The sequence below is a fragment of the Sylvia atricapilla genome, chromosome 8 (genome assembly GCF_009819655.1).
Source record: "Sylvia atricapilla isolate bSylAtr1 chromosome 8, bSylAtr1.pri, whole genome shotgun sequence".
Lineage (NCBI taxonomy): Eukaryota > Metazoa > Chordata > Aves > Passeriformes > Sylviidae > Sylvia > Sylvia atricapilla.
Genome location: NC_089147.1, coordinates 7,288,736 through 7,315,326, shown reverse-complemented (window position 1 = coordinate 7,315,326; position 26,591 = coordinate 7,288,736). Strand labels below are relative to the sequence as shown.

The 26,591-nt window shown below is 40.6% G+C and overlaps 1 protein-coding gene across 2 annotated transcripts in view; it reads right to left on the bottom strand.

Moving 5' to 3' along the window:
• The window catches only part of GFRA1 (GDNF family receptor alpha 1), a 132,690-nt gene extending 111,308 nt beyond the window's left edge, over positions 1–21,382 (bottom strand). Inside the window, exons 1-3 of one of the 2 annotated variants that reach the window (XM_066323525.1) lie at positions 20,879–21,382; positions 19,533–19,835; positions 18,332–18,415 (exon numbers count right to left, since the gene is read on the bottom strand). In XM_066323525.1, coding sequence (XP_066179622.1) covers positions 18,332–18,415; positions 19,533–19,835; positions 20,879–20,918 — 427 coding nt within the window. In that variant the 5' untranslated portion in view covers positions 20,919–21,382. The remainder of the gene's footprint in view (positions 1–18,331; positions 18,416–19,532; positions 19,836–20,878) is intronic. The other variant, XM_066323526.1, reaches the window with a different exon arrangement.
• Between the last annotated feature and the right edge of the window lie 5,209 nt (positions 21,383–26,591).

The window sequence follows — 26,591 nt, the reverse complement described above, 5'->3', positions numbered from 1 at the left end:
ATGAGACCAGCTCTGTTTTTCACACATACACCATCACAACTCTTCCTGAGCAAGGAAATACCAAAGACAGCAGCAGCCACTAAACCTAAATACTAAAAAACTCCTTTGTCCCCATCTGTCCCAACCACTGGCACCTCAGCCAATAGCTAGGATCCAGTTCATTTTCCTTGCCTTTTTCAGATGTTTACATCCAAGAACAGATTCTCTTTCTAAAACTGGAAACTTAAGGATTTGTTAGTAACAGTAATAATAGCATTAAACTCATAATATGGCCAGTCAAGTCCCTTGGGCATTTTAATGCAATTCTCATAAGCCTCCAAACACAAACACCAAAATGTGCTGGCTCTGGAAACAAAACAGAAGGAAAAGAAAAGGAATGCATATTATCCATGTGTCCTTTCTTTGTTTTATCTGTTTTCCAGTCTATGCAAAAGAAATACTTTCTGTGTTTAAGCGTTTCAAAAATAGCAAAGACATAATTTTTTTTAAACGCGAAAACTTTTTATTTTTGTCTAATCCAGTCAGAAATAAATACTAAATGTGGCTATTTTACAAACCTTTAAAAGCTGTTCTTTATTCCTGAAAGCAGCATGTTTTCCAAATCCTAGAAACTATAACATGCTCAGTTTGTCCACATCAGTTACATTTCATGGCTTTATGTGGCAAGGCATGAGACAATGTGCTCAACTACACAACAACCAAAATAAATGCTTGAGAGAAATGGAACTTCTCCAAAAGTAGAGATGAGAAAGTAAAAGCCTACAAAATGGTTTCTGAAGTTTTTTTGCTTATAAACAAAGACAACTCTGGAAGTCACCAGACAATGACTGAGAAGATCTGCTACTTTGAAAGGAGAAGTGTTTGTGATAAATAAATCTGGTTCAGTCTATAGCAATGACTGCACACAGTAATGAGCATCGAGCACACTATTGACGAGTTTTATTTAGCTTAATATGGAAGCAAACCTCCTTTGAAACAATGCAAAATACTTGAAAGCCCAACAGTATTGGCAAAAATATAATAATAATTAAAAGTTAACGGAGGAAGGAAATGCAATTGCCAGGTACCTCAGAGAAAAAGCACTGTGGTCCTTCTGCTTGGGAAGTTTGATCTGTGTCAAGCCTGAGGTGTTTGGGGCTGTGCAGGGGCAGCCAGAGTTGGTGGAGGTTCACTGCAGCCTGTGAACTATAGTGGAAACACTGAGAGCACCTCCTCCTCACAATTAATCTGCTCAGACCAGAGTTTCATGAAGAATCTTTATTCTACCTGTGCCACCTTTCCTTGGTCAGTGGGCTGATCAATGGAATCACTGGAATCAGTGTCCACTCTAGAGGGGATTCCTACAGTCTGCAAACACAGTACACTGTGGAATAAACAGCAATCCACACACTGAAACAGTGCTGTGACACTGCTCACTGCACTGCTTGAAACAATTCCTAAACAACCACGGTGCTTCTTTCCAATTAGATCCTCTAAGTGCCTACATTTAATTGCTCTCAGCCCCTTTATCAAATGTAAGGCCTTGGCATCACAGGGTGTGTCTATACAGTTCAAACATACATTGGATAACTCATGTTTCAGATAACTGCATTAGCACTTTGTTCTACTCAAATTAATGAGCCCTACTGAAAAGATGCATTCTTCCCCACAGCTTTTGATTCAAGTCTGACTTCTGACTACAATTCCAATTAGAGTTGAATAAACAATAATAGGATGCTGTAGGCCAGTAAACTTTTTTCCAACATATTTTTTTAACAGAGAATTATTTTATTTAGACTCTAAATGGTAATTAACTTAGGAGTACACTCAGCAGGTGTAAAATTCATGCTGTTCTGCACTTGTAGAGGTACAAAAGGTCCCTTGTTTGCAGTTCTATGCTGGTCAATTCCTGTGGTGGAGCTGTTGATTCTCTGCCTGAGTTTTCTCAGATAATACACAGCCTTTTAAATATTGGTGCACAGGGTATTTATAAAGCATGTATTTTCCAAAGCTGAGCAAAGAAAGCTTATTGACTTTGATAATTTTTCAATGTTTGATTTAAACTTTGTAATTTAAATCAAACGTAGAAAAACAATCGAAGTTTTATACAACATATTTTTCAATTTTGAAGGTGGGTTTTATAATTACAAGAGCGAAGAGTATCAGAGAGAAATATATTACAAATGGCATTTATAAACCAGAAATTTGAGGTACCTAAAATACACCCAAATTTGCTTTAGCACATCAAAAATAATATTGTACTTCAGCTGACTGAAGCATCTTGAACTGAAGCAGCCATAGGAGAGCTGTCTTAATTTTCCTTTGGGTGTGTGCCAGCATAAAGCCAGGCAAGAGTGACTTCTAAGCCGCAGTGTTTTCAGAGTGGTGGCATGAAAAGTGCCAACACTATCAATTAAACAAAGATGGGAATACTGTTCTCCCAGAGCATCAGCTCTGGATCTAGCAGCTGCTTACTTTACAAATATGAGCAGCTTGCTCTGTTTCAGAGCCTTCTAACTTTCATAAACTAGATGGTTTTACAAACAGGACAAGATGTTTCTGAGGTTCTGGTAATGAGGGAAAATACATCTGCTATCTGATTGCTGAGCTATCAGCTGAGTTTTCCACCTAAATAATCCTCTCCATCTGTAGCATGAAGTGTAGGTGAAAAACAGAAGGCCACCAAGTCTGCTCTGTAAAATTCAGGAATCACCTTTATGAATGAATTTCACACAAGGTCTCAGTTCCATTTGTTCCTGACAGAGCAAGGCATACAGCTTTTATACCAGAACTGTCCAAAGCTTGCTTGCTGTCCTGAAATGAATACCAGTTCTAAGAGTCAGACGATGATCACAGCAGTGCTTAAAATACACACAAGATGCATGACAAGCATCACAAACAGGACACTAAAGAGCTCCATAAAAACCTGTCTTGTGTCTAAAAAAGGGTTTTTGAGATTTGGCCAACATGAGACAGATCATGAAGTACTGAGCAGTGGCACACACGTGCTACTATCAGATGAACTTTCATCAGTGTAGGAGAGAGCATGGAGCATCCCACGCATTTTAAATAACTACAGAGCTTTCAAGTCCAAGAGCTGCCCACACGGAAAATCTCCTCTACTTGGAAGGAATTTTCTTGCCTCTTCATGATGTAGTCTCCTTATCAGGTTGCTCAAAGGAAAGAAGCAGTAGTCATAATATGAGAATAATTATCAAGAACAAGTCCTGTTTTGTGGAAGAGACCTCCTAAGATTATCTGTCAGAGGCATCAGACTACTGCATAAAAGCCTACATATAAACTCCGAGAGCTTTTAATCCATATTTTTCATGACTGCTGAAAAATAACATTTGGAATTAGACCAAAGGCTGAAAAAATATTTCTTTAAATGTTACAGAGCTTAGATATATATCACAGAAGGCAAACACAATCCTCTTTCCTCACATCACTTAAGGGAAGGCAATAGCTGTGTCCCTTTTATGTGTGAATAAAGCAGGCACAACACACATACAGAATTCCAAAAGATCCAATTAATCAAAACATCTCAAGGTCACACAGACAAGGTGTATTTGTAACCCAGAATACACAAAGCTACATCATTGTTGAGAGTGGTTATATCTTGCAGCCCGCTTGGGAAAGCTCCATGTGATCTTAGCAAAAAATTTTGCCCAAGGAGGAACTAAAAATCTGATCCAGTGAAGCTGATTTTGATTCAACTCTGATGGAAAACAACTGGAGACTCAATGGAAGCAGAGGGCCTACAGAACTCATAATGAGACCCTGATAATAGAGTGTAAATGGTATCCTGTGACTGAAAGCAAGAGAAAACACTGCTGCAGTAAACTATAAAACATATTTGTCAGAATTTAATGCTATGAATATGGGTTCTCCAGCTTAAAACAAATCCTTTCCAGATGAAGCAGCAAATAATACAAAATGTATTTTGCTCCAGTGTTCCACCACACATCAACAGAAAAACAATGAGAAGCCGATTTCACAGTCACTGATACTATCCTCACAAATAAAATATAATCTGTAATTAAAACAAGTAATTGGCACACTACTTAATTACTGCAAAATACATTCTTCAAATAACAATGTGACCTGATGAAATAAACAGGTTTTAACATGCAAACATCACTTTTCTCCCTCTGCCAAGTGTCCTTAAGAACTATTATTTAGCTTGCAAAATAGTTGCTACAATTTGACTGGTGTTGGTAAAACCTGATTTCTCCAAAATGCATCTCCGAGTTTCCCATTAGCAGCCAACTGACAATGAGTGCAAGCAACAAACAGGAAAACATTTATATTCCATTACACATCAGGAGTGATTGTAAAAGAATGTAACATAATACCAGAGTCTGGAACTCTGCCATGTGAGAAAGCAAACTGGTCATTTCCTTCTCTCCAACACCAAACAGAGGCACTACACATCTTCCTCCAGAAATATGTTGCCAGCTTTCAAGTTTTGGTACTCAGTGGAATAGCTTTTTGATACATATGAAGAGAGAGTGAAAACAGAGGATTTTCTGTTTAAATATGTATTTTTCACTACCTGAAGCTCTCCAGTTCAGAGTTTGACACATTTTAGTTTTATTCACACGCAAGATGTTGTCTCACTCCTTTCTACTTTTCTGCCTTATTCCAGATGTTACATCTCTAAAATTATATTTCAATTGATTATTCAACATTTACTTGTCACCAGCACAGAAAAGAAACTGCCAAAAATGCAGGTATTTAAATTCTAAGTACAGCATAAAAATTAATGCTGTATGACAGTCATCACAGGATACATTCTCTAAACAACAAAAGACAGATTTTCCTTATGAAGCAAATCCAACTTGGTTCTTTCATGTTTGTTTTATTAAATAAAACTGTACCATGGCTGTCTATCTGAAGTACAGTTCACTTTATTAACTCTAATAAAATAAATGGCCTCTGAATGCCAGATGTGAGATGCAACTTGTGCATCCTTGTTCCTTACCAATTCACGTCCTTGAGCTTATTTTACTGTGAGGCAAATGATACAGACAGGAGAACTGGTAGCAGGAAATAAACTGTGATATGGGTTAAAAGAGCAACACTCTGCTTTGAGAATATCTGACCTTATGATGGTAGTGCCTTTAAACATGCGCTGACCTAAAATCCTATGGTTTAAGGGCACCACGTTGTATTACAGTTAGAAAGGTTTGGCTCTTCACAAATTGCACACTGCTGGCCAGCTCTGTGAACAGAAATGCTCACACATCTCCTGTACAGTACAAATTGCCACCAGTGAAGGTTTTGAAAACTCCTAACAGGAATTAAAACACAGTCTCACAGAATAACCAACCCAGAGTACAGCCAGGAAATTAGGATAACTGCATTTTTTCCAGTGGAAAAGAGCTATTTCTGGGGAAATGTCTGGAAGTTTACACAAATGAGCCTCCTAACCTTTCTTTCAGTAAACCTCTGTCGAATGACTTATGAGAAGAAACTTTCCAGTCAGCGAGGCCCAGAATTAGAGATGTGTTTCTACCTTAACTTTCCCTGTCATTAATGTATTAGTCAGGTTTTAACTACATCAGTAAAGGTGATGTTAGTCACTGGTACAGCATTTGACAGAATATTCTGAGTTGGAAGGCACCAAAAAGCATCAAGTCTGATTCTTATTGGCCTACACAGAGATCAAACCCACAACCTCTGGTGGTGTTAACACCATGCTCTGACCAGCTGAGCCAATCTCAGGGTCATTGGTTCATGGGAATGGCCTGAAGTTGTGTCACAGGAGGTTTAGGTTGGGTATTAGAAAAAGGTTCTTGCCCCAGAGGGTGGCTGGGCACTGGAATGGGCTCCCCAGGGCAGTGGTCACAGCACCAAGCCTCACAGAGCAACAATTATTTGGACAACAATTCTTTAGACAACACTCTTGGGTACATGGTGGGATTCTTGGGGTTGTCTATGCAGGGTCAGTTGATGGACTCAGTGATCCCTGTGGGTCCCTTCCAACTCAGCAGGTTCTGTTATACCATATCCTGGAAAAGGAATGTTTAAATTCAGTCTCAAGCCAGCGCCAGAAAGGAACTGTACAGGAGAGAAAAAGCTGAAGTCTCAAGCTTCCGGACCTCTTAAATTTTTGTGTCTGCCAAATATACATTAGCTCTGCTTCTACATTTAATATGAAAAAAGCTGGAGTCCTGTCAGCACCTATTCACTCAAGTCTTAAAACAACTGAGGATAAAACAGTCAAGAGAATGAGCTCAGCTACAACCTCTGCAAACCTCACAGCTTCTCATGCTGGCGCTGGAGGTAGAGAGAAACGAACCTGGGTGTTGTAATGTGAACTAGATAAACACTTCACGTGACAATTAAAATGAACATTATCGTCCACAGCAAATACCAGCACACCCCCCACCTTTCAGGTGAACTCAGTCATTTCAAACAAATGGGGGATGCTTCAAACCATACAGAAGAAATGTTAACAGCAGGAGTCCCCCAGTGGTAAAAATACCTCAAAGAAACCTTTTCTTCCTCTCAAATACCCACTGTACAGCACTTTGGGCAGACAGCCAAAACCCTGCCTCTAAGTAGCTGTAGAGTGATTTAGAGATGTATTTTAATACTTTTACCACTCTTTAAAAATCAACAAAATAACACATTTATTGCACCTTAATAATACACATCTGAGAAGTTAACACCATTAAAAACCCTTTCTAGCTTTCCTGTTGTAGTATAATAAATCACTCCAAATATGCACAGTAATTTCTAGAATTTTATTAAAATACTTTGCTGCTATTGGATCATTTCACACAACAGAAAGTCATTACCCAGAATTAGACCACTGCACTCAGCGACAATCTGGGGAAAAGCTGCTTTGTAAAGTAATACTCTGAAATACCAAGGTTTTCCAAGTTTGAACGTTTTTCAAATATGAGAAATACCTTCAAAATTCTGAAAGTCACGAGGAAGGATAAGTGCTAAACCTTAATTCTCCCTGACATGTTTCTCGACAGTCTGATCTTGTTCAACATGGAGCATTTGTGCTTAGGAACATCATGAATTGTCACCCTAATCTATTGGCAACACTTTGGCACAGAAGAACAGCCTGCTCAGGAGACAGAGGAGCCATCTATCTGTTACAAGCACTTTGCACATCTCCCATTCTGACAGCTGCAGTGGGCAGCAGCTCTTCTTACCACAATCCAGGTCCAGAATTATTTATTGCATTTCTCAGGCTGGCTAAAGACAGGAACTAGTCACTTGGAGGATTCTACAAGCCTGAATATTGACTCTTACAATGCAGTCCTTCAATCAGCAGGCATCACTGCTCAAGGGGAGCTAACTACTGGCTCTATTTTATTCTTTTTACAACAGAATAGTTCATTCTGTAACTTGTAAATTACATTTCTCCTCACAGTCTACACTAGATATTGCATACTGCCCACATTACAGAAATCTGTGATATTTTTTCTGAAGATCTTAATAGAAACAGCTCTAGAGAAAACACTGGCATTTGAGATCAATTACTTCTACTTCCCATTAGTGTCCTAGCTACAGTCACTTATTGATTATCTTTTAAGTATGATTTTAATTTTATTATGTTGACGTAAAATTAAATACATATTTAAAACACTGAGTTAACAAAAAATAATTCTTAAAATCAGTATATACAGTTGCTACAAACACGACTTCGAAAGGCAAAATAGGATAAGGTTCCCTGTTTTCTTAACCTGACAAAGTGTTGATACTGAGAAGATTCTTATGGTGACATTTTCCTCTTTAAGGCAGGACCAAAAGTTTGCAGCATTTAAATCCCTGACTTAACGCAACAGGAAGGAGATAACTCTCTTTTTAATAATCTGAGGGGTTTATAAGCTTACCTGCAATTAGCATAAACGAAAGCTACTATCAGACTGTGTAATTACTGCCCAGCAATGCAGTACCTAAGTCCTAAAAATGACAGCTCCACAAGTGCCCCCATTCTCTGCCCTGTTAAGTGAGTGATTTAAAGCAGGTAAGAGCAGTGCAGAGTGGCTGCCTGCAGTGGTGTCACAACGAGTCACCTGCTTTCAGAAATACCCCGTGACAGCTGGGATACCCAAATACCAACACATTTTTTAATAGATAAATAAAACCATAAAGCTCAAGCATCACAGTTATTCACCTCTTGTGGTTATGCCATTAAGGATGTCTTTAATATATTGACAACCTCACCTTTGAGTCAGCAGTTCAGACTCAGCCCAAGGGGGAAATGACTGAGAGAACTTCCACAGCTGCATGGGGAACTACAAACAACAAGCTGGGGAGAAAGGGAAATGTTCAGGGATAGGGAACTGAGCTATAGAAATCGTTTTTTGTAATTGGCACCTTTGTTGGCACCTCCTGCAAGGAGGGGAAGGAGCGAGCAGGGAATGAAAAATGAACCACTTTCCCTTTTCCATGGCTACCTCCAGCAGCAGGGTTCCCTGCTCTGCCAGACTGGCCATGAAGGACTGACAACTCCAGTTTGCAGAGAGCTAAGGCACATGGTACTGCTTTTCTTCAAACAGGATAATTCTAAATTTATTCTCATTTATGCTTTTGAATCTTCCCACAGCTCTTAGAGAAAGGTCAAGGGCATGCAGATAAGATATTTTTAGCTATACAGCAGAAACTTATTAAAAAACTAAATGCAGCCCCAAGTCAGATTCAAATAGTTCTTTGTTTACCAAATTCAAAAACACTGTATGCCTTTCCCACTAAACATTAACACAGCTAAAGTTAATAAATTTACTTTCTATCCAAGCCAAAAAGAGCTGTCTAGGTACTTTTAAAATGTGCAAAAATCAAAAAAAAAACCACCCAAACACATCACCAAACCCTGTGTTCAACAATTCTCACTGCAATTTATAGACAGGATTTATACACTAACACACCACATTTCTTTGCAAGTCTTCTTTAATTTTCTGTTGCAAAGGTGGGATGTTTGGCAGGGGGAAGAGACATCTCACACATCAGCAGCCTTCGGGAATGTTTGCTTAGGAACACACACAGTTTGACCTCTCAGAGCATCAAATCAGTTTATTTCATCAGGTCCTGAGTGTTATCAACCACTGCAAGTTTGTGTCTCTATTTCACTATTTAGGAGACTAAAATTAAGTAACAGATTACAAAAGAAAGAACTGACACCTTTTCTCAAGTCTATATGCGTTGATTTTAAAGCTGTAATTTTCATGACTTTTTTTACAAGAACACTATAGGCAGCTCTTAGCCATGCAATCCTTTAAAGAAACCTGACAAGCAAATTCATCAATTTCTAATAGAATTTCAAATACAGCCAACACCTCGCTGTCTTCAATCTTGTCTTGTTCCAGAACTGTGTATGTGGAGAACAGACATGTCTGTCTGGGGCCTAATGGATAACATGACATACACTCCCGTGGCAACAGAAAATGAACAACAATAAAAATTATAATTTACTTTGCTGTCAGGTGCTGATCCTATAGGTGTGAAGGAAATCAAGTAAAGCTGCAGGGGCTGGGTTTTGATCTGGTCTTGTATTTGTATATTCTGTAGTTAAGATTTAATTGCACCTAATCTGCTCAATAAAATCATCTTCACTCTTATTAATACCTCAGACTTGTGTTATTATATAAGCCTAACCTATTTTTTTATACAGACATTTTAATCTGCTGCTTAAGTGTTGATTAATGCAAAGCCACTGCTGTGGAGAATCCATTCCACTCTATTTGCAAGAGGCAAGAATTCTTTGGAACTACTACCAAACACTAGTTACTTAACTTTGTTTATGGCCTTATGACAACAAACAGCAGCAAAACTTAATCATTAATCCTAAAAATGTTCCATCTGGAAAAGAAGACGACTCTACAAAGTGCAGTGTCATTTGTAAACGCAACATGGTATCATCCACATAGTCAAATGCAATGCATGTGTTCATATATAACAGCTCTTGGATGGCTCCTTTCTTCCCTGTTTCATTTCTAAATCTGAATAAATGATCTGCATGCCAACTAACCTAAATGATGAGTTATTTCCCATTTCAAGAATCCTGAGATGCTCAATTATCTCACACAACTGCTAGCCATCAACTGCACTTAACTGCCTGTACGTTTCAAGTCCACTGCATGTTTATTTATATCACTTGCATGACACACTGGATGTTTTATGAGACCAGAATAAGATGAGATATGTCACAGTCTAAAGCTTAGGGATGTGACAGGAACCGCATTTGCTTTTTCTAATCATAATTTTTCAAGGAAATCTAAGTAAATTAAATATCAATCTCTATCTTCTCCACACCCTGCAGCTCCCAGTGATTTCTTAACCCATAGGACATACTTGAACAAATCTGGCAGAGGAATGAATATGAAATTCTTACAAATCTTATGAAAAACCTCCATTTTAGAGCTGAGCAGACCTGACAAGGCAGGCGTGCCTCTGGCTCTGAGCCATCCCAAGAGGGAGTGGGGACCCACAATCCTGAAGTAGGACCAGGGAAAGGACAAAGAATTTAGGGTGCAAAATTCAAAAGGAAGACATGGAAGTTTTCAACACTTCTGAACCTCACCAGCTGCATGACAAAACATTAATGGGAAGATGCATTTTATGGACGTCAGAAAGTGATAAAATCGTATAACCACTGAATGCAGAAATTCATCTTTATTTATGGGTTTCTACCCAAACTGTTTGATACCTTCAAGTCTCTTTACAACCTATCATTTCTGCAAATTTCTATGCAGCAAGAGGTATCTCTATGCCATTACACTTTGTGTCATGCCTCTCTCATGTTAAATTTCAAGCTGAGTGCAGATTGTACAGGACAATAGCCTGACACTTAGAAAAATTGTCAAAGCATCATGGTAACTAAAGAACTGCTCCAAAAATAACTTAATTGTGGTAATGCTCTAACTATACTGACAGCCTTATTGCTGCATTAGTTTCATCCACGGAAAATTCAAGAATATAAAAACATTACCAAAAATAATATAAATCACAGAATTACATTTCATGAACAAAACCAGTCACATTTCTAAAAATCAAAGCTGTAAACACACTCCTTGCTAAGGTTAAAACAATATAACATGCATCTTAAAATAAGAAATGTTAGATACTTATCATAAATAAGTATCTGCCTTGCAATCCAGAAATCATTAAATCATTATTTCATCACACACATGCATTTTACTCTTAGCATTTTTAACATAATGTCAACTCCTGACAGAGCACTGGCTTCTCCAACACTGTCAAAGATATCCCTGAGAGTCAAATACAAATAGGGCTATTAAAAAAAAAAAAAAAAAAAAAAAAAAAAAAAAAAAAAAAGGAAGTTTAAAAATATCTGAAAATGTAAAGAGGCAGTGTGCAGAACGCCTGCCATAAACTGCACCTTGCTGGGCCATCAAGAGACAGAAAGCTGCAGGATGCTGTTCTTTTGGTTTCACCAGGGAAACCTGCTTTCACACGAGACATTTTGGAAGCTCTGAAGCAAGGAAGGCTGCCACAGAAATCTGCCTGCTCAAGGCAGTCACCTCTTCCAGCCTCACACCACCTTTATCACCGAACCAGTGACAACAGTGTGGTCACCACATGAACCAAGCAGCTCCTGCTCACTCTCACCATGTCACACCTCCAGCTGCTCCATCAGCAGATTCCCACCACACAGCCCTGAGGCACAGCAGCCTGCAGACACCTGAGAGAAGAGGGAACCCAGCCAGTTCTGTGTGTCTGAGGTCCCCAGCAGCCCACGGGTGCTCCTGCTCACTGCACCCCTGGAATGGTGCTGCCTCTTCCTACAGTAATCCTGGTTCTGCTTCCCTCCTCAGTGACCTGATCTCTCCTCATAATCCCACCAACACCTCTGGCAGTTCCCTTGTCCTTTGCTCCTCTTTCAGAGAAACTCAAGTGCCACTCCAGCAAAGTGTAAAGCTGTAATTCTTCCTGTATTCTTGCCTGGGAAGCAAGAATACACAGTCTGCTGCCCAAAAATGTATATACGTATTTGTTAATTTAATATCTGGCCCACCATCATTGAGGCTTTCCTGCAAAGATGCAGATTAAGGGATAGCAGTTCCATTCTGTAAGGATGTTACTCTAGAAAAGATGTGGTTCACTGCATATATTATACCTGGTAACAAAGTACCTGGTCACGCTTGTTCAACCAAGCTATGCCCCCACATGTCCCTTTGAGGCTTCAGGAAAATACTGCCCAACACTGAGTTTCCTTCAAGACTCCTAACTATTCTCTCTTACTACTCTTGGCATTAAGGAGAGGCTGAATACTTATGCATTAAATGCTTTGTGTTGAATCATCAGGTGCTTCCTCCTTCCATGGAATGGATTTCCTCTTGTGTCCCATGCTGAAACAGATTGACAAAACCTGTGTAGACTACGGCATGAGCAGAAACACCACATTTGCACAAAGCTGTGCATTTTAAATACTTGAGAAACAAAGACCTTATCTTCTGTGTAACAGCTCTTCAAAGACATTAGTGAAAAGGCTCCAGTAATCTCACTGAAGAAAGCAAATCGGACTAAACTGAGAATATTTACATATTCCTATTTTCAAGGCCTGCTGAAGGCAAAGTGTGAAGGCACTGCCTTTACAGGTCAATCAGTTACTTCAGCAAGGTACTTAATTCCCCCCTCATAATCAGATCTAGCTTCAAGAAATGCAGAAAACAGGATATTCCAAGGGCTCCTGCAAGCCAACAGTCACCAAAGTGATTTTCTTTTGTGTGAAGTCCAATCTGATTATAAAAATGCAGAAGTGGAAATCAGGAACTGGTATCTATGCACCCTCGATAACTTGTTATCTGCCTGGAACCCAGCCTAGTTGTCTCTGCAGAGAAAATCTGCACTCAGAAATGTCAAAGAACACAAACATCGTACATGCTTAGATTTATTTTTGTCAAACTATTTTCATTTAGTTAAATGCAGCTAAAGTAAGTGTCTGGTTTGTCTGTTTGTTTGTCTTCTTGTAACAGGACACTAATTCTCACTGGGGAAAGACAGAGTTAGCCTGGATTTGTGTAAAACCAGTACTAAATATTGGTTCAATGGCTATTAATGTATTACCTTATAAAGAAAAATAGAGATGTCTGTGTGACAATCTAAAGGAGGCTAAATACAGAAAGTTCTTACTTTTCTGTTATCAAAAGTCTCAACCTCATATCAGAAAACCAGAACTAAGAAAGAAAAAATTACAACAGGAAACAGAATACATTATAATGAAATAAGAAGATTTTGATATATTATGCTTACTTCAGTGGGAACAGAATCAGATTGCAAGACTCCTATTAACCTAATAAGATCTGGTTTATTGTTGATGAACTCGGGTGTATATACAAGATAACTAACATGAAGTATGGTGTCTTTTTTAACTAAACAGCAATGATATGGGGGGTAAGACCTAATAAAATCATTGCAGAGAGTCGACAGAAATCAACATTTTAAGTATTTTTTAATTAAAAATATTTAAAATCTGCCTTTGTAGAAAAGTGGCCCCTCAAATATCTCACAGAAATTCCATAAAAATACAGTGGTAAGTAAGAAAAATATGTGGCATTTGAAATACATGCAGATTTAGGAACAGAAACAGGATTAGAGGCCTCAGGCAATAGGAATTGGAGATGTCATACAGTATTAATTCATGGGAGAAGCCACTAATTCACATGCCACAAACTCCAAAGGGAAAAAGCAGTGAATCCCTTGGCTAAGGGAGAGATTCTAACTTATATTTTGATAAACAATCAAAAAAAGCCCATAAATGGATTCTACAAACAAAAAGTCATTTACCAGGTGGGGAAAAAGAAGTACATATTAATTAAAGTGTCAGGGACTTGCTACCCAGAACACAGCTCTTACATCAGATCAAGAATTACAAAAATGAATAGGGAAGCACTTCATTCTTGATTAAAGGAATTTTGAGAGTAATGGAAGTTTTGGGTAAATTAATTCCCTATAGCACAGCTTCCTAATTCTACCTAATAGCAGGAAGAGAAGGTATTAGTAGAAGCACACAGACAAGGAAGCTCTGCATCTCTGAATCCTGGGAATTTTGACTGAAAAGCCTCATCCTTCCATCTCCACCTTTCCTGATGGCAACTTTTCCAAGGAAACACCAGCAGTTCATTCTCAGTTATGTCTCTACCCTATCCCTGAGAAGAAAAATATAATGGGTAGGGGGCAAATAGATGCCATCAATACTCAGAGCAGGTTTCATGCTTGGGAGAGGGAATTAGTCCCTTATAAAAGTCTGTCCCATCCTCAAGAAAGTGTTTTGCACACTGGATTTATTCTTTCCCCTCAATCGACTTAGTGATTCGTGCATAAATTATACAAGATTCTTACATGACCTTGCAAAACTCAAAGGAAGTCAGGAAAACTACTGATCAACCTACTCTCCTTCTGAGCAAGGGAGAGATCCTAGAGGGACACCCAGAGCCATCCTCATACATCCTACAGAAGGAGTGTAACAGCCACCAGCACACACACACACTCACCCCTGAGATTCCAGCACTGCCAACTTTTTAGTCTCAACTTTTTACATACAATTAAAAGCCACCTTTATTAAAAGCCACTGACCATAACTGTTTCTGTTTGCACTTAGAGCTTACTTATGCAGTGGGCAAATCCAACCTGGTAACTTCATGTGCTGCGCTCTGACATGGAAGGACACACTCCAGTAAGAAGTGTGACGTGCTGTGCTGTCTACTGAAGTCTTGGTTTTAATTTACAAGTTTACTATAATAAATATAAAATACACCCTTTTCTAAATGTAAGCTTCCATATACTTCCTACAACAAAAGATTCCCAGAGTTTTTAGATCAGGCACCCTCCCATGAGTAGAGCAGAGTCAGGGAACAGTCCCTCTGACATACAATCACATGGGCCATTTTCTTTCTCTGATTTGTTAATGATGCAAAAGCCACTTTGTAAAAACAGTTTACTACACTAACGAGAAATGCTGGCAAAATAATTAATTTCTACCAGTCCTGTGCTTTAGCAGCTAGAAACAAGTCCTAACTAGCAGCATGTAACTCCCAATTCTCCACAGTATAACAGCAAACCCTCTATGTTTTAACAAATGTTCTGATGTATGTAGCCTGTTCTTTTAAGATTATTTCTGAACATAACTGATGCAAAAGAAAGAAGATTCACAAAGTTGAACAATGGGATAATAAGCCTATGAACCACTAGGCAATTTAGAAGTGAATCCATGGGAGGAGAGCATTTTGTCACCCTAAATGCATTGATCTAAAGAGCCAACCCTTTTTAACACTGAGTATTCTATTTACAACACTTCACAGACATGGCTTAAGGCATTTTATTCAAATGTAGTGGCTCTCCCTTTTCTGGTGAAATGAATGAGACATTTCAGAAACATTATTTTGTTAAGTATTTCTACAGGTACGTGCAGTTACATTTTTTTATGCAGGATATTTTTTTACAAAGTGCCCGAGATGACCAAATACTGTATCAGCTAATACCAAAACAATAATATCTTCCAGTTGCAAAGCTCAGTGTCAACTACAATGCAAATTTAAGAGGTAAATAGTTCTCCAGGTAGTAAAAAGCCACAGAAAGCTTTAAGAAGTTACTAATTCAAGCATCTTTCCTTAATGTAGTGTGAAACTGACTTCTGAAATCCAATCAACAGATTTTCCATTTACTGTAGTTGTGACAGAAGTCAATGGCCTTGTATGTTTTCACCTCTCAAAAGTTGTAAAGGTTCAAGCAAAAATGTCTGTTTAAGCAAAATCTTTACATCGCAGTAACTAACCCAAATCTGTTACCCTCCAAAACAAACACACAAGTCTTCAGCAATTTGAAGAGCTGCTTAACAGGAAGAAATTCACACCCTTGAGGCAGAAGCACCACATCTGACATTGTAGTTATAAAAACAAATTCAAACCTAGATATGCCCAAAACAAAAAAACAAGACAGCCCAGTCTTCAACTGGGAAGAATCAAACTTATGGTTTAACCATATATTCCTGATTTTGTTCTAAATCAACATAATGCTTGAAATAAAGAGATTGTGGCATCCTGTCTCCATAGGGGAAGCAATTCTGAACAGAATTACATCAACTTTAACTAGATGTAAAAACTGTCCTTCATTTGTCTGGCTTATGTACACTACAAAAGATTTATCGGACACGAAACATTCATCTCAGCCCATGATCTCCCCTTTTACATACCAGAGAAGAAAACTACTGTGATTTTCTGTGCCACCCCAAAAATAAATACAGAAGGTAGCAAAAGCATTACACTTGATACATACCAATTCAAACAGTACCACAGAATAGGCTTTGTGATAGGGAAGGGTTAATTGCTGCTTTTAATTACACACCACTAACGTTAATGGGAGTGAACACTGCAGCAACATCTACAAACACAATGTCCACATTGGCAGAACACAGTTATGAAACCCCTGCCAACACTACTTGTACAGGGATTGTTTTGTTTGTTTGTTTTAATCAAATTTTACCAAGTTCTGCTAAACTCTGCAGAGCTCTGCAAAAAAACTCTAAGACTGAGGAGCTTTAAAATATATAACATGCAATAGTAACCATCATGATAAGAAAAATGCTTTTGCTAATCTCTTTCTTTCAAAGCTGACAATGTTTTCAAATACTGGTGTTTTTCCACTGGATAACAACTTTTGTTTGTTATTCACTATGAATTCTAGGCCTCCCATTCTTGTAAACCTGAAACTTTTGACCAAGGGAGCTGCAATTTGGGGTGCACTGATAACACGGGATAATCCTAACTGTGGTAGGATGGACATCACCTGTTGGCAGCTATGTCTTTCTTCATTGTTGCACCAAATAGCTGCACAAAAATTACATTTTTAAGGTAATTATTCTGCAAGTAAATTGGGAATCTAAAAAAAAAAAAAAAAAAAAAAAACAACCCAAAACAACAGAAAGGCAGAATGCAGATAGGGTATACCTCTGGAGATCACAAAACTGCTGAGATAGGTTAGAATTTGGCCCCAGGCAGGCTGATCATAAACCTTAAGAAAAAAGCCTGGGGACTCCTCTGCACTGATTTTTGCCTTGGTTTTATATTAAGTTGGGAGTTTTACCCAATAAAAAAATAAAAGAAATAAAGTTTCTTCAAAGGTTTATCTTTGCTCCCTACTATTTCTTCACCGGGCTTTCTCACCAAATAGGACAATGCCTTCAAAAGATGTATGGGATAAGGAGCTGAAGTCACATATTGAAAAGTGACTAAAGGGACGATTTTCAAAGGCATTAAGATATCTAAAGATGCATTAAGCACTTAAAATTTTCAAGACTGCCTGGGTATCTAACGCCTATTCAAATCACTTAGTCCTTTCTGAAAATCCCAATGGGCAGTTATCTACATTTTATGTGTCTATGTGCCTTTGAAAATCTGTACCATTAAATACTTAACAACCTAAGTCCCCCTGGCTTTTAATGGGACTTTGAGTTCTAAAAAGTGTTAAGTACATCTGAAAATTGGTCAAGCCACTCTCTCTGGTCTTTTATTCCTTTCTTTTAGAGATGCACCTCCTAATGCTTATCCATAGCATGTCAGTTAAATAGAGCTTCAGCACTGTCCACCTTACACACTGTACTGTGCACATTTGATCTCTTTTTGGAGCTAAACAAATAAAAATCCAGACTTCAAAAAAAGACTTTCTGAAACTCCTAAAAAGAAATGAAATTCCAATCTGTAACCTCAATGAATGCCCCAAACCCCCCCCACGTTTTCAATAAATATGACCCCAAATGAGTATCACTTAGGCTGATACAGAACCAACATCGTTTAATACCCATGCAACATATTCAAAATACACAAAAAAGTTCTGAAAGGCAGCCACACAGCAACAAGGCAAAAAAAACCCCAAAAAAACAGAAAAAGGAGGAAGTTGTGACTAGGCTCTTTAAAAAGGCAACAGTTCCAGAAATAAGACAAGCTTTACTTCTGAATTTTCTTTTTTTAAAAAACTGTATGAAACTATAAAGCATTCCCGTATGCAAACGTCAGAAAGATGTATCTTCTGATCTGATCTTCCATAATGTCAACAGGAGGTTAACCTGCACTGACCAAATTCCCAAAAAGGAACTGATTTGTAAATTGGGAAGGCAGGGAATCAGATTGCCACCTACAGGAAAATTTAGCATTTATTGTCAAGAATGACTCAAAAAGAATACAAATTGCCATCCTGCCAAGCGTTCTTTCACTTCAAAACCAATTAGTCTTTTCTTTTGTGCAACTATATCATGAGCTTCCTAAATCCAGGAAGCCATTATCATTTCTTTTCATTTATGAGTACTGCTTGAAAGTTCCGTAATTCAATTACAAAATCATGTGTCAGTTAAAAGAATTTTAAGTCTGCTTACCTGATACAATTGGTGCTAGCCTGAATATGTCTGATAGCCTGCTGTTAACTGGCTCATAAGGGGAATCTTCAAGCAAGTCATTTCCTAAGGACAAAAAATATTTGGTTTTTTTTTCTTACACAAGAATTCAGGATAAGATTTTTTGTTTTGTTTACTTTTACTCCATAACAGTGAAATGTATTCCCTTTTAATCCCTTTCAAAATTTATATGGCTACTTCTCAAAGAATTACCTATAAAAACGCCTGAAAGAAGCTAATTGTTTATCCCTGTCACCAGATCTCTCCTTCCTCCTTGGGTAAGGTCATAATTCGCAGAGACAGCCTGTGACATCACAGGGACTGTCCCATCTCATGCCAGCAGGATAAACTGTAGCACGGATGCTCCTCTTCATTCACCACAACAGCAGAGCTCTTTCTTAAAGATGCTCAGCTAACAGCCAAAACCCAGCATCTTTGCTATGAAACACTCCTAGCAAGATGCTGTTGGAAGAGCAACTTTTTATGATGCAGAAAATGTCCCTTATTACAGCTAGCAAAAGAATATGTATGGACTCGTTAAAGCATATGGCTAAATGGACAGACCGGGCTTATTTCCCTTTTTGCAGAAGCAACTTAAAAAAAGTTAAATGGGGAGCACACTGAAGTGAGAGATTGCACCTTCAACTCCAGGGCCACGCAAAACAGGACTAAAAAATGATGTCTCTCATATGAGGGACTGTTCTCAGTAGACTTAGAGAAATGTGCCTTATGAATATGAATAACAGAGGAGTCCTGAATCAATCACTGTCATATCTCTTCTAACTGGCACATCTGCATGCTGTGGGAACCATAAACTTTGGGGTTTTTTTCTGCCTCAGCATGCCCAGAGAATACTGCTAGTGATTACACGAAATAAAAAAAATAAACTTTTACTTAAAACAATCCTCTCTTCATACGATATTTAACTTTCAGCAAAAAGGCTAAGAAGCCAGCCTCCAGTGTCCTGTGGTCTTGTTAGGTGAGTCCTAATTAAGGACTTCTAACATTATCAGGAAAATGTCTCCAGCTGACTGTTTTTGTGGCTCTGGCACATGCTCGTGGCCCTATCTGTGGAGTGTGGTTTGGACAGGTCAGCCGTGTCCCCGGAGGGAGCCCTGGCCGGGTGTCCGCAGCCCGGGAGCGGACCGCAGCTGCGCCGGGGGCTCTGCGCTTCGCCACGTACCCTGCAAGCTCTGGTACATGCTCCAGTAAATGCGCAGGCAGTTCTTCTCCTTCTTCATGCCCCTCTTGCAGCGGCAGTTGTACAGGGATTTCTGCTTGAGAGCTTCCATGGCGCTTCTGCATTCGTCCTTCGCCTCCAGGCCCGTGGCCCGGCTGAAGTTGCTCTCTTTGCCGGCTACACACTGCCTCAGTGTCCTGAATTTAGTACTACAGCTCTGCTCCTTCAGACACTGATCGCTGGCTTTCACGCAGTCCAGGCGGTCCCCTCCAGGCAGCCCGCTCACTTCTGCAGACAAAAGTACATCTATGGAGAGGAGACACAAACCAACGCGCGCTCCCGGAGGGGCGAGGGCGGCTTCTACCCGAGCTCCAGGGAAGCATCTGGGCAAGCACGGGGCACCTCCTCACGCTGCACATGCAGCCAACCCCAGGGGCAGCAGCACCTCGCAAACCTCCCGGCTTCCACTTTCGGGGGAGTCCAAGGAAATAGTATTTTTTAACCCTGATGGCTGATTTATGAGAAAACCCAAAAAGAAGAGACAGCCCAGAGGGGTTAATGTGCCTGACAAAACAAGCATTTGTTATTCCATAGATCCACTTTGGTGAAACAAATCAGCTTTCCATCCATGGGTTTAACTGAGGGGTTAAACATTCAGCCTCACTTTCCACAAGAGCTTTGCTGTAATTTCTCTTACATCCAGGAACAACCCGCTCAGAGAGATAAGTATCCTCACTGATTGATATTAGCCTGTCTTTACGTCAGTCACTTTTTAAAGGCTGTACACATTTTTGCTTATTCTGTAGGTATAAAGGTAGAATTTCTTACTTCCCCCCCTCCCCACTTCTCTCCACGTATGATGCTTTTGCAGGAGAACAAAGCAAATTGCATTAACTCTCTCCTCTCCATCGTGCCCCCGTCATGCTCCCTCAGACACATGCGGATGGAAACGCAAACCTCTCCCCTGGAAAGGAAACCAGTTTGGGCTGCAAACCACTACCAGTCGGGCATGCTGCCAGGTTCAGGTGAAGATGTAATCCTTCAGCTGGTCTTGTCATCCCCCACCCTCCCCAGGCAGCCTTATTTTATTTAAATGAAAAGTTTCCCTGTAACTTGCGAGAACCCAATTTAAGGAGAGGCTAGACAGGCAAGTACCGAAGTCTGTAACCTCACAGAGCTTTAAACGCAGACCGGGCTAACTGATGTGAGGCAGAGCCATAAAAACTACTGGAAACTTCACTGTTCTGCCTAAACAATAGACTGACAAGCATCAGGCTCCCGGTCCCATAAACCCTATGCTTTGCTTTATGAAGCGATGTGCCGACCGAAATCAGGCACCAGCAACTTACCCACTAAGGGCAAAGCGAAGTACAAGAGAACGAGAAACATCTTGCTGTCTTCGGATGGTTTCCCCAAACGACTTGATGTGTCACAACAAAGATGATCAGCATGTAGATATTCCAATACCGCCGAGGTCTAAAGGCTCCAAGTTCAGATCCATTGAATTCAAGGGAAGAAAAAAAAGAAAGAAAAAAAAAAAAAGCCACCAAGCAAAAAAAAAAAACCCTACGCAACCCCCTCTCCTCTTCACCGCTACCACCACCGGCGGCAGGAGCAGCGACGCACACGCTGAGCTTTGCTTTTCCCTTAGATTTCAGGTCTGAGCAACCTGCAGGCACAAGCACTGACTCCAGTGCGGGAGCGAGAGGCGCACGCACGGGTATATGTGTGTGTGTGTGTCTGTGTGATGTGTGCGAGCCAGCGAGCGGCAGCGGGGCAGGAGCGCCGGTCGCCTCCTTGGGTGGGCAGCGCCTGTTCCCAGGGAGGGACCGAGAGCGCACGGGGGGCGGGAGGGGGGTGCACACACCAGACCCGCAGCGCCCGCCCGCCCCCGGCCAGCCGCGGGCAGCCCCGAGCCGCGGCTTCCCGAGCCCCCCCAGGGGCAATTCGCCTCTTCCACCCCCCCGACCGCAACTTTATTGAGGCGCCGGGGCCGGGGCGGTGCGCGGGGCCGCGCAGGCTGCGCGGAGCGCTGGCCGCCGGGGCGGAGCGGGGCTGGCCGCCCGTGCGGCGCTGCCGGCAGCCAAAGTTTGCCAGGGAAAACTGGGACGGGCGGGAGGCGCGGCCGCTGCGGTTCCGCCGAGCGCAGCGGAGCTCCCGCGGCCCCGAGAGCGGCCCCGGAGCTCGGCGGGAGCGGATCGGAGCGGGCACCGGGCGAGCCGGGGAGAGGCGGCGGCCCCGCGGGGATACTCGGCTCCCCGCCCGCCCTCCGCGGGGCTCGGCGGCCGCGGCCTCCCCCTGCCGGCCCCGCCGCCCGCGGGGGAAGCCCGGAGCGTCCCGCAGCGGCCCCGGGGCGGCGGGAGCGCCGCCCGTCCTTCCCCGCATCCCTGCAGTGCGCGGTGCGGTCCAGCCCTCGGCCGGGGCCGAGCGCGGTGTATCGGCTTCTGCTTGGCTCCTGAATAAACAAAGCGAACATATGTCCCATATTCGTGACAGATGGTTCAAACAGAGAACTATTTAGTGGTTTTCCCACAGTTGCTACTATGCACCGCTCCCCCGAAACTCAACGAAATGCAATTAGCCTAAAATAGCGTCAGCGTCCAGATTTCCTCTTTTTCATATGTGGCAAATTTGATTCAGGTGTTTTTAATGTTCTGGCTGCAACCAAATATGTTGTTCTGGGTTTATTTTTTTTTTTTTCTGTTTTTAAAAGAAGTCAGCGTATATGTTCGTTGGCGGTTTTGTCAACAAGCTATTTGGCCCATTTGAGTCTAGGAATTTGCTTCTCCTTGTAATAAATTTTGCTTAAAGGAATTTGAGTCTCCTCATGAGATGGGAGATGATCAGGCTGGCCACTTTTATAGCAAAAACTGGATGGCAGATGGAGCTAAACTGTTGTAAGGTACTTCAAAACACTTATTTAAAAGCTTAGCATATGCCAGGATATTCAGAAAGTACAACATTCATAGAACCCAAATGGAAAGGGCTTATTTTTGCTTGCTTTTAGGTTGGTTTTTTTTTTTTTCCCCTCTCTTGCCAGTTTTTCTTAACAGATGGATTTGCGTTTCTACCAAAAAAAGAACCCCAAAACCCAGGCCCACAACAAAACAAAACCCAACAGAACCCGAAAAAACCTGTGTAAAGTTCTGGTTCTCTCAGTGAAATTGCGATAGTGATATCAAATTGCAACTGATTAAGCCACGAGTTTTGTGGTTTGGTTGTTTAATGTGAAGAGACATATACTATTATATGGTCATGAAGTCTATTATCTGCTGCACGTACAAGGATGTAATTGGAGAAACAAAGACAATGACCAGATTTCTGGAGTATTTCAGGATAATTAGAAGGTGCTAAGTTGGTGATAGCATTGACGATTCGAGACAGCTTCAGCTTTTCAAATAGCTGGTATTTAATGAAACAGGTTTGTCTTCCAAACACTTCAGTAGAAATTGAGCTGGGTAATACAGAGAGATGATTTCTTCTTCGCTGGTAATTTTGACATCATTATGGCACACGATAAGCTCTGTATAGAAGTTATCTGTGGATCTAACACAAAGGTAGCGTAATTCTCCTGTCATTTAGAAGCCTAAGTCAAGAATAGATACAACATTCACAGTAGAGGAGAGCAACTGAAAATCAGCCTGAATCATGCCACTTTTTACAAAACCAGTCATGCATTAATGTCCTGAGTACATATATACACACATATGTACACGTATTATTTGGCGTTTAAAAAAAGCAACACATTGTAAACCTCTGCAGTAATAACTACTTCTGCTGTTATAAAACACAGCTTTTGTGGAGTGTTTAGTGTTACACTAAACTGAAATTGCATTTTAAGTGTTAAAAGTTGAATAAAATGTTGCTGACAGTTCAGAAATAACCAAACAGCTGGAAAACATGGATCCAAAAATTCTGAATACTATCTAAACACTCCTCTTGCCAATATGTTGACTCATCTCTGGAAAACTACCACCCAAAGCGAAAAAAAGGTTAAAAGGTCTTAATAAATAAAAAAAAAAAATTTAAAATGCAACCATGTTTGAAAGTCAAGATCCAAGAAGAAAGTCCATGCCACATACAGTTGCTCAGAATATCCAACTGCTACACGCTCTTTACCAGGACAGTAGGTGGGAGAATGCTCCTTATGAACCACAAGGACATTTTTCCATAGAAGAAATTACTTTTTTTTTTCCCTTTTTCTCTTTCATAGATGAAATTATTTAGAAATTTCTGTTGCAGACAAAACCCCATAAGCCACTCTGTTGCTGGAGTCATAATCCTTTGGATCTTTGCACAATGTTTTCCAACTGCCTTTTACTTGCCCTGGGGTAAAATTAAGTCATTGAATGTTTTGCTGTTGGTTTCAGTCAAACCAAGGTCTGCCTTACAATTTGTATCTGTCAATCACTCAACTCATGAGTCTTTTCAGATAAAAGAAAAAAATGAAATAATAAACCACAACAAAGTACTTAATGCAAATATTTTAAAGATATTTAACCTTCTAAGAATATTCTGCTGGTCAAGTTTTATAAAAAAAGTTTCAGAACTGTTAATATAGCATAATATATAAGGTGCAGCTGGTAAGGACAAACACTTCATTATAGGAAGGATGACAACACAATCACCATTGGATTATTGTTTAAAGGCCTTTACACTATAAATAATGTGACAAAGCCAACTACTTCAAAGTACTAGCTGCCAGCATTAACTGCCAGTACTTCAGTCTTTAGGTAATTTTAGTTACTGGTTTGTTTCTAGTTGCAAGCTGTTACACAATGGCTGGTTTTCTTTCATTGGAAAATTTCCACAAAGAGAAGACAAAGTAATGTGCACTCTGAAACTTCAGTAAAATTTGTGCTTCAACCCCTTTTTTTCCCCCCAGTAGGTTGAGGTAATTGTAACCCCTAACAGTGGGCAGTTTTAAGCTCCCTGTCACCTTGCAGCCTGGGCCCAAAAGCTCTGAATGCAGCGACAGCATCAAGCAACAGCAGCCTGTCTCCATCCAGGCCATCTGCTCCTTGAGGCCAGGCATGCACAGCGAGCAAAATCAGAACTTTCAGTCCTACTGATGTCCTTCTGCCTCTGCCTCTGCATGTAAACTAATGGCAGCAAGCTCTCAGGAGGTATCAGGTGCAGAGATGCCTCCCTCAAAGGCAGTGGATGTTGTTTTGCAGCCGGTTCCAGTTGAAAAAGGCTGCAGTGTTGGGGCTCTGCTTTGAGTTGGTCTGGCTGGCAGCAGCTCAGATGACAATGTACTCCTGAGCTGACAAGGAGGCTGAATTAATCCATTTCAAGGCCCAGAGTTAGCCTGCAGATTCCCTTTGCCATCTCTGCCACAGACCTCCTTTTAAGGACTGAACCCTGCAAGACAATATTGAAGTTGGAGCCACTGAGCCCAGGGAACATTACACAGTATTATCCGCAGTGCCGCTAGGTGTGTGAAGAGAAAGTATGCTGAGAATAAGAACAGTGCCATGAACTTTAAATACAATGCTTAGGGGAGTGAAGAGGTGAAGCAAAGCTAAAGCTGAACTAATGAGTCAGATCCAGCAGGTGGGGGAGAGCAAGCAAGTGATGGGAAAAAGTCTGTGTGCCATGGGAGCACAAAAAGTAGTGTTTACACAGGAGGTTTTCTTCAATAATGAAAAAGGGAGAATAGAGAAGTTAGAGAATTACGAGGGACTGGGGGAACAGTCTGAACTGCATTTTTTTGTCTTACATTTATCTGCTTACCATGAAGTCAAAGTGCCTTTTGGTGGGAATAAGGCAAGAAGGATTTGCTCAAGGCATTAAAGTTTTGTAAAGGGCAGATTAAATAACAGCGCTCCAAAAATCAATTTTGAGGGGCTTATGAAGCCTTGAATGGGCTTTTGCAGCACAAAAGCAAGATTGAGTTTTTACTGAACCTGTTATTTATTTGGGTTTAGAGGTTTCAGTAAGTATCAGAAAAAACATAAAACAAAAGCAAAGTAAGCAATGAGCATTCACACAGCAATCAAATAAAAAATGCAAAGGTGCAATCCAGATTACTGAATAACTTAATTGATGGAAAAGTATAAGAAAAGAAGTCACCATTCCACGTCTGCCACCCCCATCCCATCTCCCTGTGCTTTCAGCAGATCTGGTAGGGAATTCCCAGAGCTCCTCTTCTTGGCCAGGAAGATTTTTCTAGACTTTTGTGTCCCTGTCCTCACCAGAAGTTTTGCTGATAAACTATCAAGCCATCTGGAAGGAGGAAAAAAAAAAAAAAAAAGGAGGGGAAAAGAAAAAAATAAAGCTTCAAAATTCAGTACGATACAGAAACACTAAAAGAGTACGATGGAAAGTCAGAATGAATTTGTGGTTAAGAAACACAACATACTGATTACCCCTAAAAACATGAAAATGCGGATGGAACTGCAGCTACCTTTGAAGGTCTGTACCTTTTACAAGTGATTCAGTTTAACTTTAAGTGGTGCTATAAAGGGATAGACTGATATTTGCCCAAACAGGTAAGAAAAGGGCTGTTAGGAGAGGCCAATCCCTGGATTTAGGGCTTTTTGCTTTAAAAATGGGGTAACACCGCCCCCTAGCCGCAGGCACGGACAGTGCAGGCTGACGCGGGAAGGGATTCCCGGCGCTGCAGAAAACAAGGCGCAGAATTCCCTGCCACCAGAGGATCCGGCAGCACAGAGATTCGATGTGGCGCAGCTAAGTGTGAAAGATGACCAAAAAGTGAAATATCAGCTATTTAGCAGTAGTAATGCAGGTGCTCAGGGAATCTAGAGCAATACAGTTCAGATGTTACAACAGCATCATTTGAAACTTCGGCTTCCAGATCGGTTGGTCAGAGCACAGTGCTTATAAAGCCAGGATTGTGGGTTTGATCTCCAAATGGACTCATTTAAGAGCTGACACAATGATCCTTTTGAGTACCTTCCAACACAGAAGATTCCGTGTGATTCTGTGAAATATGCCTGCAGCATCCACCTTTATCATCGCCTGGGCGTTAATAACCAATGTGATTCAACCAAGGCCACAGTTTGGTTTGGTAACGTGAAACTTTCCTTTTATTTTTAA